This window comes from Numenius arquata, chromosome Z (assembly GCF_964106895.1).
Source record: "Numenius arquata chromosome Z, bNumArq3.hap1.1, whole genome shotgun sequence".
Taxonomy (NCBI): Eukaryota; Metazoa; Chordata; class Aves; order Charadriiformes; family Scolopacidae; genus Numenius; species Numenius arquata.
The window spans coordinates 6,360,295-6,378,502 of NC_133616.1; the positions used below are offsets into that span (position 1 = coordinate 6,360,295).

At 35.9% G+C, this 18,208-nt stretch overlaps 1 protein-coding gene across 1 annotated transcript in view; it reads right to left on the reverse strand.

The window, feature by feature from the left end:
• PIK3C3 (phosphatidylinositol 3-kinase catalytic subunit type 3) overlaps positions 1 to 18,208 on the reverse strand; it is a 72,135-nt gene that overhangs the window by 35,745 nt on the left and 18,182 nt on the right. The window contains exons 9-20 of the mRNA XM_074165974.1: positions 17,697 to 17,789; positions 16,853 to 17,038; positions 15,488 to 15,642; positions 14,251 to 14,338; positions 12,978 to 13,045; positions 9,819 to 9,924; positions 8,864 to 8,980; positions 7,187 to 7,318; positions 4,827 to 4,955; positions 4,437 to 4,506; positions 3,719 to 3,783; positions 537 to 621 (exon numbers count right to left, since the gene is read on the reverse strand). Of these exons, the coding sequence (XP_074022075.1) occupies positions 537 to 621; positions 3,719 to 3,783; positions 4,437 to 4,506; positions 4,827 to 4,955; positions 7,187 to 7,318; positions 8,864 to 8,980; positions 9,819 to 9,924; positions 12,978 to 13,045; positions 14,251 to 14,338; positions 15,488 to 15,642; positions 16,853 to 17,038; positions 17,697 to 17,789 (1,294 nt within the window). The remainder of the gene's footprint in view (positions 1 to 536; positions 622 to 3,718; positions 3,784 to 4,436; positions 4,507 to 4,826; positions 4,956 to 7,186; positions 7,319 to 8,863; positions 8,981 to 9,818; positions 9,925 to 12,977; positions 13,046 to 14,250; positions 14,339 to 15,487; positions 15,643 to 16,852; positions 17,039 to 17,696; positions 17,790 to 18,208) is intronic.

Here is an 18,208-nt window from a genome sequence, read left to right on the forward strand (position 1 = left end):
TTTTCTAGTGTTTTTTTTTTAATTTTTTTTGTAGAATGAAATTGCTTTTAATTTAATTGACAGCAAATGGATCACTTTAACATTGCCATCAGTTTCCTGAACAAGAACTATGCTAATGCTCTTTCTTGTCATCCAAATGGAACAAGAAGTTGAACGTAACCTCACCCCCAAAAACCCCAATGTTCTAAAGACAAATTAAATTTTTCTACTTCAAATACAGATGATTTATTATTATATAAATATTTTACATCTCCCTGAACCCAACTCATTATGTGAATGGAGCAGAGGTAAGATTATTGCTAGAAAGCAAAGAGTATCTAATTTCTAGTCTCCTTTAAGGAGAACAAAGAGGGCTGAGGAGAGGAACTCTGTATGACATGCCAGGCTCAAAACTACTCTTTTCACAGGGGTTCTGACAGCAAGCATACGCCTAGTTCCCTATCTGCAGTCGTCTAAACTGGTATGCCTCAAAACCTCATCTACCCTGTCCTTTGTACTTCAGATATGAAGTTAGCAATTGCAGGAGTGTAACTTACCACAGCTCTTAACATACGTGTCCATTACCTCTGCACTTATCCCATGAGGGCCAGTCTCACTGGGTGCGTGTTTTCTGAAAAAGTTCTGGAGAGGAATTCATCAACATATTTAGTTATTCACATGATGTGAAATAGGATCTTTAGAACTAGTAGAAAAAAAGATGTAAATCAAGACCACAAATGGCTCTTACTACAATCTGCTAATTTAACAATCACTCCCAAAAGCCTGAGTAAGATCTAATTTCATATTGTTTTATTTATTTCCTGTCTGAATTATACATTCTTACACTCAACAGAAACAGATCTGAAGTTCAAACTGAAAAGCAGTTTTCTTTCTACAGCTTCAGAGAATTAACAATGCATTGAGAAGTTACTGTGGGATCACAACAACCCCATGCAACGCTACAGGCTTGGGGCAGTGTGGCTGGAGAGCTGCCCAGCAGAAAAGGACCTGGGGGTGTTGGTCGACTGTCGGCTTAACATGAGCCAGCAGTGTGCCCCGGTGGCCAAGAAGGCCAACAGTATCTTGGCCTGTATCAGGAACAGTGTGGTGGGTAGGACTTGAGAGGTGATCGTCACCCTGTACTCGGCACTGGTGAGGCCCCACCTCAAGTACTGTGTCCAGTTTTGGGCCCCATACCACAAAAAAGACACTGAGGTGCTGCAGCAGGTCCAGAGAAGGGCAACGAAGCTGGTGAGGGGTCTGGAGCACAAGTCTTATGAGGAAAGACTGAGGGAGCTGGGGTTGTTCAGCCTAGAGAAGAGGAGGCTGAGGGGGGACCTTATTGCTCTCTACAACTACCTGAAAGGAGGGTGTAGAGAGGCAGGGGTCGGTCTATTCTCGCAAGTCCGGTCTATTCTCCCAAGCACTATGAGTGCAAAATACTTCCACAAGAAACTGTTTAGGCCAGATCAACAAAACTAAAGCAGGACTTACAGTCTAGATTAGTAATTACATTTGGGACACAAACTCTTACAAGGTTTATGATCTTTATATGTCTCAATATTCCTCAAGACAACCACTACTGACTTTATAAGGAAAAATCTAAGTTATTTAATGGAAACTTCACACTTCCAGTGAAATGTCACAGGGCCAAAAGAGTCCTTTGCACCACTCAGAAGAAAACTGTTTTTTCTTTTTGACTGAGGCAAAAGTTAAGTAAATTAAATCCAAGCCTAAGCACAAGTTTCTTCCAGTTAGCAAACACTGAAGAGGGGCTTTGTAGGCATCTGCATGGCATTTAAGTGACTAAAATCATAATGAAAAATGAAGAAAATCTTGAGAAAGAGAATGAGCCACTGCAGGAAGGTACCTGCAGGCTATTTTAAAAGTTTTGCTTGAAAAGCCGTCCTGTTGCAACGTGTATCACTGTTTTAAGGCCTGGGGACACCTTTATCTTTGCTTACAGAGGAATAATTGTGAGATATGTTTAAAAAGCTGACAGAGTAGAAAGTTTCTGTTAAATGAAATCCTTAAGTGAAATGTGGAATGAAATTTTTGAAGAGTTAACAGGGTACTAGAGAGTACTTTCAGTACTCCAAAATTTTGTATGTTGCATGTAAAAATAACCCAAAAAAGACCAAACAAAAAGCCATAAACAGACTTCAGACCATCCAAATGCGAAACTATAGAGTGTGGAATAGAAATACCTCCAGAACATGAACCGTAATTTCAAAACTGGTGATGGAAAGCAAGTAACACTCAAACAACAAAACACCCTTTCTTTCCTGCGGATGTGCATTACCAGCTTGTGTTACATTACTTGCTTTACATCTTTTCAGAAGTGAAACATTTTTTTAATGTTTACATACAGTGCTCATCTTTATTAAAACAGCTGTGACACCCGAAACGAACATTTAGAAAAAGAATAAGCCAAACTTCCAGAACACATAAAAAAGAGTAATTTAATTTTTATTTTATTGACCTACAATGCCCAGCTAGTTCATCATGCTTTGGCACAGGAAATCTGGGCTTTATCATATATTTTGCCACTGATCTGTGAGGTAATCTTAGATCACATTCTTCTGGCATCTTGTCTATTTAGATTAGCAATTCTTCACAGGAAGAATTGCTCTGTACGTCTCCACAGCAACTAAAGCAGTAGGACACCTATTTAAATTGGAATATGATGTTATAAGTAATTGCAAAAATGACTATTTCAAAATCATTTCTAAATATATTAATTTTTAAGAAACACATCACGGACTAGAATATGAATAGTAAATTTCCAAGATTACAAAAGGGTTATCAAGAAAACACTTTATAAACTGTATGATTGTTGTATTTGTAGATGTAGCTTACCACAACATTTACAGAACGGAAAGTTCAAAAAAAATTATGCAACTGGATGCTGTTCATTGTCTGATTAATGATAAGTATCTTTTTTATAAATTATAAACATTTGATATGCTTGTTTGTTAAGCAAATGATGGCAAGTAATAAGCATTTTTTAATCTCCGTATTTTTAATGTATGTACTTTATAGTACCTGGGAGCTCTTTGCTTTGGCTCCCAGTTACTAAGCTATGAACAAATACAAACCATATTTATCTCAACCAGCTGAGCTGTGCTACCTAGCTTGTGTGTTGTGCTTGAAACTAGCATGAATTTTGTGTGACACTATTCAATGCCATGACAGTTACAGAAACTTTGCTAAAAGACAAAAAAGGTAAAAAAAAATAAAATCACACAGTATCTGTACATCCAGTACGGTAGGGAAACAGACTTCAGAAATTGTATGTACAAGGTATTTAGCTGTTCCATAAAAAAAAAAAAAAATCATTAAAACATACTTTGACAAGGTATCAAGACAGAAGTACTGAGTGAACAACAGAAATACTTTAAAACAAACCAGTACAGAAGAGTGTCATGCGATTACCATCCACCATTACAGCCAGGCTACAATGTCAGTATCAATTAAATTACGCTTCAATTATTTAAATGATCTTACTTTTAGGACATAATATACTCATGTGGGGATTTAAGTATATTCTTTTTAAAGCAAGATTTCTGCTGTAAATACCTTTATGTTTCAACCTTACAAGTTTACAAATTACATTTGTCTTCTAACAGCAGATAAAAAAAAAAAATCAGTTGGGAGACTAAAGACTTCTGCATGAGATCTAAGCCTGCAATTCACACTATTTAATCAGAAAATGCCTTAAAGATCCCCCATCACATACCTGTATACTTTCCTCAGTAGCAAGAACTTCTGCAACTGGTACCGACTGAATGAACTGCATGAAGCCTGTGACAGAAAACAACAACAAAAGTCACCAATACAGAGAACTTTCAAGCTACTCTGTAATGCATGTTTATTAAAGGGTAGAAATAATCTGCAGTTTCATTTAACTGCTTTTCATTGGCAAAAAACATGTTTTGTCACAATTTTCTGCCTTTGGTAGTTTTAAACCAACTTTTCATTAACACCAAATTAGCTTGTTTGAAGTTTTCATGAGAAGAGAACAATAAATCGATGGCTTTCTAAATATTTATCCAGAATGTATCTTAAAGCAGAGCCAAGTTTGATTTTGTTTTGCCCTTTTTTTTTTCTTTTTTTCTCCATTTCACACAAAGAGCTATAAATAGAGGTGTTAGAAGTTCTTTGTCACAGATCACACAGCAAACGAACAGCAAAGATAATGCTACTGATTGTCACATACTCCAAAATGCAGACAGGCCTTTTTATGAAGATATTTGAGTCACCTGTGGAATACTGTGTTCACACAGGTTGTTAATTTCCCTGACTTATATTGCAATAAGATTTTCTTAAACATTTGAGTACCTTTTTAGAATGCTGTACTAAGTGAAACATCTCTCATGAAAATAGTGTGCCACACCAGTCAACAAACAGGAGATTCCTCCCAACACTGTATTTTTAGGAAGTAAATGTACTCATACCATGTTTTGTACTAGTTGCCAGCACTTTATAGGGTGTCAGCTTCAAATCCAGATTCTCTTTTCTTAACAGCTAGAAAAAAAAAAAACAACACACAAAAAAGCAAAGATGAATGCAATAGAAAGGCAGCTTCTATTTCTAAAAGGAACATGTATTGAACATTGACCTCCCCTGTTCTTCACTAAAATCCGTAATGAGTGAGGGCCTGTTTTGTCTTTTTATTCATTTATTTTTAAGTATACACAGGCTCACTGACTTGTCTATAAAGAAAAGAAAACAGCCACCTAAGATCTGAGAGCCCTGGAATGTATTAACAACATAAGTCGCATTAATGTGTTTTGAGAGTCTTGCCCTCAACACAGAAGACAAGGATGCGGATTAGTAATTCTTACCTTATCCATGAGTGAAATAATCTGAAGAATAAGTTGATCTTGACGTAAATCATCACCATGCTTAAAAATTACAGGATATTTGCCTCCATCTTCTGTCTTGAAGAATAACTGAGCAGGCATTAAGGCACTCTGGAAAAGGAACATTCTACTAAGCTGCTTCACAGCAATGTTCGTATTAACATGCTGCTACTGTGGAGTTCTAAAACATAAATCCTTGTTTACTGCATTGTAAATCAGAAGTGAATTAAGCAAGTATCAGGTCACAGGATTCAAGTATCAAATTCAGTTGCAAAATGTTTTAGAGTAGTTCTATTTGAATACCAACAGTGCGGCAGTACTCTTTTCATGTTCCTGAAGTTTGGTAGAAAAGAAGCAATTCTAAAGCTTCTAAAGAGTTACTTACTGCCTAGGACTCAACAGTTAGAAAATATCATTTGCAGTTACCAAAAGTGTGATCTAGGCATGTTTTTAAAAAAATACCTTGAGGCTTTCCTTCTTTTCTAGCAAGGAGTGTGAAAGATACATTCCCCCCACCCCTCTCCCTAGCACCTGAGAAGGAAAGGACAGAAGGGTTCAAACTTTGTTTCTATGCATGTAATCCCAATCAACGTAGAACAGCTACGCAAAAGGTCAGAACAAAACAAATTTAAACTGACCAGATCAAAAGGAGACAATTATAGGATAAACATCAAAGAAATGCTAGAGGCAAGACATCTTAAACAATAAATTGCTTCCTTAATCTATTTAGTAAAAGCAAAAATGCCTTTTTACATTGTTGTTTGAGAAAGCAAATTTAATTGTTTGCATTTTCTCTGCATAAAAACAATTGAAGAGGATCAACTACCTACGTGAATGATTTCATCTACTGCAACTGACCAAGTCACTTCCCTCAAAACCAATCCAAGAAAATAACCAAGGATGCAGGAGTTTAATATTTGAGCAGTTAGATTAGATTTTCACGTTGTGCAATCAGGTTCCATAAACACAGGAAAAATGATTCTTTGAATAGTCCTACAAAACCTGCCAAGTCATGTCCAAGAGCACCAAATATTAATCATTCTTTCCTCTTTGAACTTTTTGGGCTTTATCCCATAATACACAATGAGAGATGAAATGGAAATCTGTAACCTTTCAGAATCGGGAAAATCAAAACCATCTCCAATTTTGAAACAAGTTACATCTCTCATTTTTGGTCCTAAATTTTCTATGTTGCTACAGAAGACCAACATGTAAAAGACTATCTGACTTGATTTTGTTGAAGTTAAGCTATTAGAAATGAAATATTTAGTTGCTATTTCAGCATCTTTTTGTCAATATACTTCACCTGACCCTTACTCATGCTAAAAGTCGACTAAGGTTTGCAAAACCTTATTTTCCTGACAAAACCTTTCCAATTCTGCCTCCAACCTGTGGTGCATGAATATGGAATTGAGATGTACTCTTCAAAAAGACTAAATGGCATATAGAAGCAAGCCAAAGCTGGGGAACCAAGGGATGACATGGTGGAAAACTATGGAAAAATGATTTTAAGTAAACAAATCACAGTCAACAAGCAGCCTGTCAAAGTTTGAAACTGCCGGGTATAAATTTATGACCTAGTAGAGATGATGGTTTAACACTGGTTGCCACAGCAGCTTGAACATTTTTTAACTGGCAGACTATGGCTCCTGGATATAGATCTGACCAGCAAAGCACATTTTGGTCATCTTAAAATTAAATCACAGTCACCTATGACTTGAAAGGAAGGTTTTATATATAAAGAGGTCCTAAATCATTGGACACCGGCAGTAGCTTACATTCCAAGCAGCATAATAACCCCAGCCCTTTCAACAGCCTATTGACTGTTTAGTAACTAGATTAAGGGATGGCCATATGATCACAAGCAACTGCTATGGATTGATTTAAGGAGTAACTAGTCTTAAGGATACAGGATCTCCCTGTCAGTTCACTGCAACAGAATGAAATGGACCACCTTTTCACTTTCCAGCCTCTAACAATTTAACAGTTTTATTTTGCAGTGGAAAAGACACATCTGACTTGATTTGAATGATTTTGATTATAAGTGGTACTCTTGTTGAACACAGCCTAACTAAGGTTCAGAGAAATTCTGAACTACGAAGCATGCCTTCAGCCTGGGGACTTCATACACTTTATAACCTACATCAGTCTTATAATAGCTGCTTTGAAGTTTGCACATTAACTTGCAAACAGAGTTTCACAAAGAAAATACAGAGTTGTTTAAATTTAAGGGCACATTATAGTTGCATTTTGCCTTAACTATGTCAGTCTGCTTATATCTTCCAACTGATGTTTTTAAGCTTAGTTTTTTGTATTTCAGCTATTCAGAAGATCTCATTTACCTTGAAGAGTGTGGCTTTTTCAGGGATTATCCCTTTAATTTTCACCTGAGGTTCCAGTGGAAGTGGAATAAGTTCCATATCTGCTAAATTCATCTTTTCATTATCTGCTAACAAAGCCTGAAGCCTCTCATTCTAAAAGAATAAAAGAATCAAAAACTTGTTTAATAAGAAATCAAACCATAAAACACATACTAGGTGTATATATAAACAGTTAAAAAGTCTTTAACAAAGGATATATTAAAATATCCAATTTATTAAATTCTTTACTATTCCAAAGAACCAAGGTTTCACTCCTAAAATCCAGTGAAATAAAAATTCTCTATTGCAGTAATCTCAATAAGAAGCAGACATTACATCTAGTCTGAGTGTAGTCAAGCGATTTTATAAGTGCCAGATATAATAGTCTTACAAAAAATTATTTCTAAATTGCCTGCAGAATTAGAGAGATGATTTGTTTTCTATACCAGCATCAAATGTTACCTCTGCTTCAGAAACTTGATTCAAGTCCTTAGCTCTGATCCTTTAAATCCCTGAACTCAAGGAGATCTCCTACCATAAATGAACCATACTGCCAACAGCCTGCGTAGATTGGATTTGGGGCTTGCTCTACATTCCTACACCTGTAGTTACCAGAAATACAATGCCAGTCAGTTTTTGACTACTTTATACTTGGTATCCTATAAAGGTCAAATACGTAAGTCTCTAATCTTTTCTTCTACTAAATATAACAGGCATAAACACAGAGATACAGCAAGGTAGCCCACTACTGTTAGGAATACTTTTATTGGTTAATTGCTGCCTGCTAAATTTTAAACCATGTGTTTCTTCCAGAAATATCCTGGCAATTATAGAAGAACATTTGACAGAATGCTATCAATGTATTGCACAAGCAGGAAATACATTCTTATGAATTGAAAAACCCTCTTCCTCTTTTAAACGACTACACCTTTATTACGGATATATAGAACATTCATATTTCATAAAAATGACGCAAATGATGCTTAAGTGTTTCATTTTCCTGCACAAATATACCCCACAGATTTAAAGAAAGAAGGTGACAAAAGTTATTACACTGAAAAATCCATTTTTAAAAATACTGATGCGTGTTCAAAGAAAAGAAAGCACATGGGTAGAAATCCTTTTGGTGTTCCTGCTTCCTCCCCACACTCATCTGTCAAGTACACTTTAAAAATTTTAACTAAGGAGGACAAAGCTTCTTAAAATGCACCTAAGACAGAAAGCCTTTTCCTTAAGGTGCAACAGAAGGCAAAGTTCTGCAAAACACACACTTTATAAAAGAATAGTTTCGTTTCTCTTGGAACAAATGAAATCCTGCTGCTAACCAAATTTTAATAGCTATCCTGGCATAATTCTCACACCACAGTAACCTCTGCTCCCTTCCCCTGTCCCCCACAACTTGTTCGTTCTTATATCAGCAACTATTCAATTATTCTCATATCTCCCTTTTGCCAAAATACCTCAAGATTTTTCTCAAGCACCTCTTCTATTTTTCATCTACAAACTTTCAGAACACTTTGAAACTTGGACCCATCTAAACCTCTCCTAAGTTTGTTTAAGTTTAGCTAAAATTATTACAGGACAGAATTTTTAGTGAAGAGCTAACATTCCTATTGTCAAATTCTATCCAGAGATAAAGTTTTCCAATCCCTTAGTTACCTTTTTCTTACGATTCCCACTTTCACGCTGCACTGCTTTCATTACATGAACCAGCCGATCTACAAACGTCTGCTGGGCTGCCAACAATGAACGCATAACTCGGACAGACTTATCACCCTACGTGAATTAAAAGAAACAAAATTAGTTCTTTGTTCTGTAATTATTTTATCTAGAAATTAATCTCTTACTCTTGGACCTTTAGGCTTTTAAGAGACAACTGAATAACGATCAATTTCCTGTCAATTCGAAAGGTATTTTTTGTAAAACACAATCAGAACCACTGTAGCAGGCAATCAATTATCTGACCAACCAGTGCACTTCAATTTGCATCAACAATTTCAGTGATGAATAGTCATGCATGACAAACCTATTCACACAGCCAAAATACGCTGCTAAGGATAAGCACATGGAATATTCCTATGAAGTGTAAGAGTCAGATTTAAGTAACATCCCTAAAATGGGAATATGAAGTGAGAGATACACTGAAAGACTGCACATTTGCTATAAATTCTAGATTGCAATTCACAAAAGGTAAGGTTTTTTTGGTTTTGCTTTTTTTTCCCCGATACACCAGCACCCTCTGCTGCTGATACACACAACACCATTCTTTGTGAATTCAAAAGACAGGTCTCTTGTCTCAATTCACAGTGCAAGGACAAGGGCTTCTGAAAAAGAAATTGTGAATAGAACAGACCGATTACACAAGGCAGAAGATTTTAGAACCAGCGTATTACTAACAGGAACAAGGAATAAAACAGAGGAAAAAGGTCTCAACAATTGTTCTTTTTCAGTAGTTTCTTTGGTTTGCCACAAACCCAAAATTCAAGCGAAAGTGGAAGCTTTTTAAAACTTCATTATATATGACATTAAGGACCATCCTCCTTCTAGACACCTGTGTCTATTTAAAGGATGACTAACCCAAACCACAATGTATTTCCTTACACAGAGGCATTACCTTCAGCAAAGCCTGACTAAATCTTCTCATCACATTTAAGTACATTTCATGAGTCTTTGGGTCCCTCTGCTGAGTGTCTTGGTCTTCACACTCCACTATTACATACCTGTAGCATAAAAACAACCCAAGTTAATGTGTACTCTGGTACTATACAATTTGAAGGAAATACAGCAGCCCCATATTATAGGCCTGGAACTAAAAATAAAGTCGAATGAGGTATCAGCAACAGGCAAACTCTTCAAAATTGCATCGTCTAATTTCCATTTGGATCAGGAGAGTCTTTCAAAGTTTTTGAGGTCTTTCACTTACAGTGAAGTGGCACCACTCAAACAGGACAAGCCACAAGTCCAAATCATATGAACACTGCAACCAAGAAGTACACGTGGGATGAGTGGGCTACCAGCTACACTGTGCTACTGCCCTCTACGTGATGTAGCAGCTGCAAGATTGCTATTCAAGTATACTTCTAAAAACAAGAAGAATCTCACCCTACGTGTCACCTGTTGTACCATTAGCAATGGTGGAAAAGACAGCAAAGTCTACATTCCACAAGAAGTCTTCATTTCTAAAATTATAATTTGAGTACAAAATTTAAACAGTACAATTTGGAACAGTTATTCTGAAAATTTAATTTGTTATGTTAAGCAGTTGTTTGGAAAACTTTTGTGGTTGTTTCTATGCACAGCACTGACAAGCACAAAGTAGCTATGCACAGACAGCCTTCTTTCCATTGGCCAATGTATCTCCCAGTATTACCCAGCAAAAACATGTAACGCCACTATTAAAAAAAAAGGAAGTAATTATCAAGTCAGTCAATTTTCAAATACTACATTTGAATTCAAAAGTGTCTCCACACATTCAACAAACACACTTGGACTTCAAGCTGACAGCAAGAATTAGCCCTTCCTTATACACTTGTGCAGAATCTCTTTGAAGAATGTGCAGAATCTTTGCAACTGAATGATTACGGGTCAAGTGCAAAAGTTTGCAGCTGATTAGATTCGTCTAGTTTTATTTTAATGTATATAACATTGTCTATTTATAAATAAGGCGTTTGTCATTTATTCCATGAATATTATCTCAATGAAGTCTGTAACTGAAGATTGCTTCTAAGACTTTTTGCTAGTATATTGTTCTACACTATTCCCTCACTAAAATGACAAAAGTAGATCGCAGTAATACGTGTATTAAAATAGCCTGTATTTACAAAGTTTATGCACCAAAACTTCAAGGAAAATAGGATGTAAAGGATCGAAACATGCCATATTCATCTGCTTTTGTTAAAAACCCCTACATAGTTTCTCAAAAGCTATCTTGAAACAAGGAGTAAGAGTAATGCTTCATCCTTGGATAGGTGTCTCATACATCTGAAGAGGAGACAGGAAAAAAGTAGTAGCACTGACTTCTGTAGCCACTGTTAAAGTATGAGAATAGGACAGCTTTACAGTGACAAGTGACTGAGCAAAAGGTTTGATTTTCAGGGGTTATTGTACCTTTTCCATTGATTATTTTAGGTGCATGCTGTGTCTGGATAGCTGAAACGAGCAATTGATCAGCAGCCAAGAGGATTTATGGCTACGTCAGCTCAAACAGTGGCTGCAACATTTGTATTCTATCACTGAGAAATTGAGATGTCTGGAAAGAAAACAAAGAATAAATTGACTGGGTTTTTCTGTTTGGTGGGGGTTTTGCAGTTGTGTTTTTTCTTGTTGGTTTTTTTTCAAAGTAATAGGAAAAAACACTTCAGAGTTCTGAATGTTTGAACTTTCTGTAGACTGAATATCTGAGATGTTGCTAAAATGTAAGTGCACAGCTTCTATCCGTGTGATAAAAATAAGCTAACCTACTAACACTTACCTTAAATGAAGAATATTTGATTAGGTCAAGCATTTGGCTTCTACCTACATCAATCAGGCCTGCAATTGTTTTAATCATTTAAATTTAATAGCACTTTTTTCTGAAGCCAAACATTACCCTTGGCCACTGCAATAGAAGTATGTACACTACAGAATGTAGTTAAGTCATGCACTTAAACATCTTAATTCAAGCTGCTGAAAAAGCAATAAAATAATAAAACTTTAAAAGACATTTACAAATGGAATCACTCCTGGGCTAGGTTAGGATTCTTGTAAGAATTTTTTAAGTTTGGTAGGTTTACATCACATATCACACTTTTCCTAATTCATGGCTTATCTGTGGTTAATATTCATAGCACATTAACATACAATAATGTGCATTAATATTTTCAATTATTAGATACATCTACAAAAGAACGAGAATCATTTGACTTAAGTTCAGCACTGTAAAAGAAATCTAAGCTCTCTCTTTTAAAATAGGTGTGTGTATATATAAGTAAATAGCTGTATGTGTTGTGTATATGCATATACATATATACAGACGTATACACACACTTTCCCAGAGTACAGCTTTATTCATCTCTATATATCAATATATCTTTGTTCATTCTATCTGCAAATGCCTACTCCAAAGACTTGCAGATGACTATGTCAGGTGTTTAACTTATTGAACCACTGAAGTGAGACAAGATCCTTAGCAGGGTAATCTTCCCTCTGCACTATGTAGGTGAACTATTTCACAACTAAGGTTCCCCTTAAGAAAGCGTACATCTGCAATGGCATTTTGTTTGCGCTTATAACACAACCACTAATGGAATCTAAAAAATAATTTGGTAGCACAAGAAAATTAGTGCTTTATGAACCTTCATAAAGTACACTCTTGAATAATAATGCAGTACATAATCTTAATATTCTAGCCAACCCTGTCAAAAACTATAAACACAAACCAAACAGAAAAGCAGAGCAGATGAGCTTCATCTCCTTCCCGCCACTGTAAACAAACTGAATGACAACTTATAAACTAGTTAGGCTTTTTTTAACTTTTTCATTTTTAACACTGTGCTTAATGCCCTACAAATCACCTTTGTCTCACAATAAAGCACATTTTTGCATTTTAAAAAACAGCAGCCTCCTTTTACTAATTATTCTGCTCAAATGCATATTGTTTGAAATCTATTCTGACAGAAACTGAGATTCTCAAGTTCTCAAGACAGGTCATCTTTTGCTGTGCAGCCTTCTGGGCATTATAGCTTTGATTTCAATTAGGCATTGATACAGTATGAATAAATAGTTTCTAACATACCAGTATAAGTAGTTTGCCAATGTGGAATTTTTGCATGCTCGTGATATCAAGAAAGTGCAAAGGTCTTGCTGCAAGGGATTTAAGAAAAGAAAAATTAAGTTATTAAGAAGTCTTAGCACTTGGGAGAGAGATGAAGTTAAGGAAAAAACCCAGTAGTTGCAGGGAGTTTTGAGAGATCCATTCCCTTCTAAATCTGAATCCAATACAATCTAATATTTAAATCATTAATTTTAACATTACTCCAAGCAAACCCAGCAACAACACTACAAGTAAAAACAGGTTTGCTACTACAGTAATGTGTTTACCAACACGTCAGAAGTACATGATGTTCTCCAACAACAAATCTTTAACGTAAAGTTACTATTTACAATACCTTACACTTTCCTTCTATGCAATTATCCCTTGCTGTAAGTTTCAACCTCAAAAGGGATTTACTACCTTGTTCTGCATCCAGAGACTCATTAAGACATTCTACATTTTAACACAAAGGACAAATTTGTAGGGGATAGCCAGCATTTTAGTTGCTTTTCAAGGTTTAACATTCCAACTAACAAGAAATCTGTGTACCTTTACTGATATGCTCAATTTAAGGCTTATTTTCTACACAGCACGAAGACCCAGGAAGGAAGATTTGCAACAGGGAATGGAACTTTGGTTCAAAGACCAATTAACTGCAAATCAGATTAAAACCAGATTCCATCAAACTGGTTTTTTCACTGTATCTTTCCTTGTGTTCAGTCCCACTTTTGTTAGTCTTGTATTTTTGGTATACATTAAGTATAATATTTGCCAGATGTAAATCAACAGTGCCTCACTTAGGCCCAAGAAGATGACACCCACACCAAAGAATATGGCCACAGGAAGAACAGACTGCAGAGATTAAAATATTTGGATAACTGTTTTCCACTAAAAAAGTCTGCTTTAAAACACTTCTAACACATGCAATGATCAGTATCTAATCAGCATCTAATAGCCTTTGCAGAAATTCTCTCTTTAAAGGAGAGTAATTTTATGAAGAATTCAATGCCCAATCCCCCAATTTGGATAGTGTGACCATGGACATAAATAGATGGCCTGTAAAAAAAAAAAAATAATCAGTTAAGCTATTGATATTTTTCTAGCATTTAGTCTACATTTATATTCTTTGAGCACATTAAGTATTCAGCAAGATACAGTAAAGAGATTCAAATATTCACAAACAAAAATTAAAAACAGTACTGAGTCACTAAAAAGCCTCAGGTATCAAAAATGCAAGGTAAAACATTTGGCTCACGTCAAGGTTTTCATTGTCTGCAAGCTCCTTTGTCTTAGAAGTGAGAGGCGGTGAGGAAACAGGTGGAAGAGGACTCATGATCTGGGAACTACATAAAGGAAAGCACGTAATTGGTATGACTCAAACTTCTTGTTTGGGGGGCAGAGGCCATGCATGGAAATAACTCATTTCACCCCACAACATAATACATTCAGAAAACTGGACGAGAAGTATGTTTGAAGATACGAGAAGTATCTTATCCCTGATTCAGAACAAATGCATGAACAGCACCTTTGGCAGCTGCAGTTCTTGAAAACGGCACAAATCTGTGCCTGGGTAGCTACACAGTTCGTGGCTGTGAAGGACATTCACTTACATCAAACTTAGCATTTTGTTTGATCTTCCATAAAAAATAAGCAGTCATAGATAGGAAATAGCAAATCCGCATTTTCAGGATAAGCTTTTTTCAAACGTTCTTAAAATGGAATTGCTAATACACAACACCTGCAAGCACTCGTCTCTGGAATGCAATTACACATAACAGAGTAGACAAACCCAATGCTTCCAAGGCATAATTATCAGACAGTAAATTCACCTGAAAGGAAGTAATCAAATAGCTCTACTAGTGCCTAAGTGTTATTGCAGCCTCAAATTACACCATACATTCCAGGACACCCACTCTACAGCTTAGCAGAAAGATCAATGAAAAGCAGTATACTTGTAATATGAAAAGTATACCCTAGTGACATTGAAGCTTAAGACTGAAAATCCTGGAAATTTGTATTAAATATTCATAGGAGACTTGGGTTAACCAATTTTGCTCACACCTTGCTTAATACCATATTAATTAGATTTTTAAGCCTTCCTTTTGGATTCCTACAAGAATAATAAAAAAAAAAATGTGCTTCCCCAGCTCCTTTACATTCACAGGACTCTCCCTACACCTTCAACTTCATTGAAGACATCCTAAATTTTGCAAGGACAGAAGGAAGCAATGCCACTGTTTTTCCTGCTCTCCAGAAGTTGTCTTCCTTTCACACAGTATAGTCAAGGCCACAACTTCAAGATTAAGAATGTTTGCTTTGTAAACTATCTGTAGTCAGAAAATAAAGTCCATGAAAGCACAGGGATTTTATTTTTACATCATCACTTCAGATTATAAAACAGGATTTTTAACGTGCAATGGTCCCCAAACAGGAAAAAGAACTTAAGGGTCTACAATGTTTCTGCTTTTCTACTGGAAATCTAAGCTTCTTACCTGTCTATTTCTGCACCATTAGTTCCAGATGTTGTCACGCTTTCTGACATTGAACCTTGACTGTCCCTCTTGCTAGGTTCAAGTCCATTCTTTATGTCATCGAAGTTTTCATATTTCAAAGCCTGGACTAACTGCAGTAGGTACATCAGCAAATCCTCACGGAAGAAAAAGATGAAAATTAGTTGAGGGGGTCAGTAAAAGCTGACTAGGACACCAGAAGTTTTTTTAAAACTCTGATTTATAGAAAAACTTAGTCAGGAATGAGGTCTCCCTAAGCAAGCAAAATGCAATAGAAAAACTGGCATAGCATGGAGTTTGACTCCCAAAAGATACCGAGTTATCACACTACTAATTTCTTCCTTACTCAAAAGATAGCAAGTGCTAATTAAGTAAACATTTAAGTGTAATTACTACTTTAAAGTTCTCTTTAGTTAAGCTGCCCCACTTGCTTTCAGCAACCACAAAAAAACCCTTTCAGTTTCAAGAAGAAAATTCAAGCACAAAATGTGGACCAGGAATTCAGGTTGTCTCCTCTCTCATGCACTTTTTTTTTAATCCCTTGTGTACTTGGGGATCCAAAAAACCGACTGAAAACCCGTGTATGTGATCTATTTTAGATTGCAGAATAGAATTTTAACCACTTGCTGTTTATAATGAATTTGTTCTCTCTACTATTTGACTTGTTCTATTTAGTTGCCTTCAAATGTTTCATATAAAAGGTATGTTTTTCAAGTCAAAGCAGTATGACCTTAACTATTTAAGTGGGCTTGCAGAAATCTGATCTATTTATGCTCCCTATTTTAAACTCTATTGATTGCCAAGGATTCAAGATTTATGATAATATATTCCAAGTATTTTTTTAACTGTCAAAATAAAAGAAAATATATAAATAATTAAAATTTATAATTATATTAGTAAGTGGGCTCTACTCAGAAATCACAGCTCATCATACTCTAATCAGTATACAATTAGAATACACCTTATTTCCACATATGCTTTTCTACTCACTTTCTTTAGCAAAAGGGTATGATGATATACTGCTTCTATTTAATAGCTGATTTTTTGGAAATCTTTTAGTAGACTATTTAAGTTCAGAGCCTTTCTACACAAGTTAACATCCAAAATTTATCACTGGTTTCTGGGCAGAACATATGGTTACTTCACCTTGTTTGACAAAACCAGCTATCACTGGCTGTTCACACTAACACAATTATCAATGAGCACCACTTAATGCAAAAACTTTGGGTTTAGTTTTCCATCACTATTATTCACTAAAATGCCGTAAAAAGTAGCAAACCTGTCAAATACTCAACGAAAATCCTGAGAGCAGCTGACCTTCACATGTACCCACAGACCAGCGAATACCTCATCATCAGCCTGCTGAAGCCTGGCGACAGCGTAGCGCCGGACTGTTGGGTTGGTGAAGTGAGATGACAGAAGTTCTAGAGAGTCTTCCACATCCATGGGCTTCCACTTGCCCAACAGCTCCAGTGCTTGTTTTGCCTCTTGTGGTAGGTCCCAGTTGACACATTTTAAGAATTTTGTCAAGGCCTAAGTAGAAAGAGATTGGACAATTCATCAGTGAAAAGCCACACTAAAGAGATTACTTCAGAAATTAATGTTTCACATCGAGGTAGAACTAGATTCAGACTATATTTACATAAGCACACGCCCAAGGAACCTTACTGATGTAATTGACAATATAATATTGGATTGTTTTAATATGTCCTACAAAATTATAGCTGGGTTATCTTCTGAGTAAAATGTTAAGTCAATGGTTACTGCTCTACCACAATTACCACTACATAAAAAATACCCACTGCTGGGAGATTGTTTAGTTATTTAATTTACTTTGGGCTTTTGGTGTGCTACTACTTATTCTGGTAATGCTAATGCCTGTCTAAAAGGGATAAAGAAGCCCCTCTTTAATAATTTTTCTTTGCTGAAGATGAAATTGGCAACCTTGGTATTGTAAACCGACAGTAAGTGTTTATAGAAAGACTGCTGTAGTAAGTCAGTTCATATGATTTAAGAGGAAAAATTACAGTTACCAATTTTTAAAGGAGTAACACTATAGAAAAGGTGAAAATAATCTTGACCAGCTTCTAAGACACTGAAGCTCTCTCTCTTCAAGGACAGAAGATTGTAGAATGAGTGCCAGATGAAGCACTACTTGCATTAATAAGTCCTCCCAAATCATTCAACTTACCTTCTCCTGATTAGTAAGGTAGTATCTGAATTTCCAAACTAGATCTTGTTCCTCATATGTTAGTTGCTTTGTCGGTGGATAACTCACTATGATCTATTAGATATGTAGTCAGAAAGTGAGATTAAAAACATGAACAGGCATAATCAAGAAGTTAACAGACTACACTGTGACAACGCACAACACAGACAACATGTAAAAAATAGCTAGGGGAAAAAGAAAGCAAACAAAAAAAACTTTCCAACAACACAAGAGTTCTCATGTTATCATGGTGATGCTCCTCAGTTATGTCATTTGCCTGGCAGCATAGGCAAACATACAGAGTTACCTGAAGACTACCTTTAGCACCTACATGATACGTGCACAACATGCATTCTTATCCCCCCAAAACTGTTTTACAAAAAAACTGCAAGTACCTTCTGCTCCTTTCTGAGTTGGACCCATCTAACTAAGCACTTGTAAGAAACAATGACATTTCTTCAATAACGACGTTCTTTAAACTGAAATTAACTGTA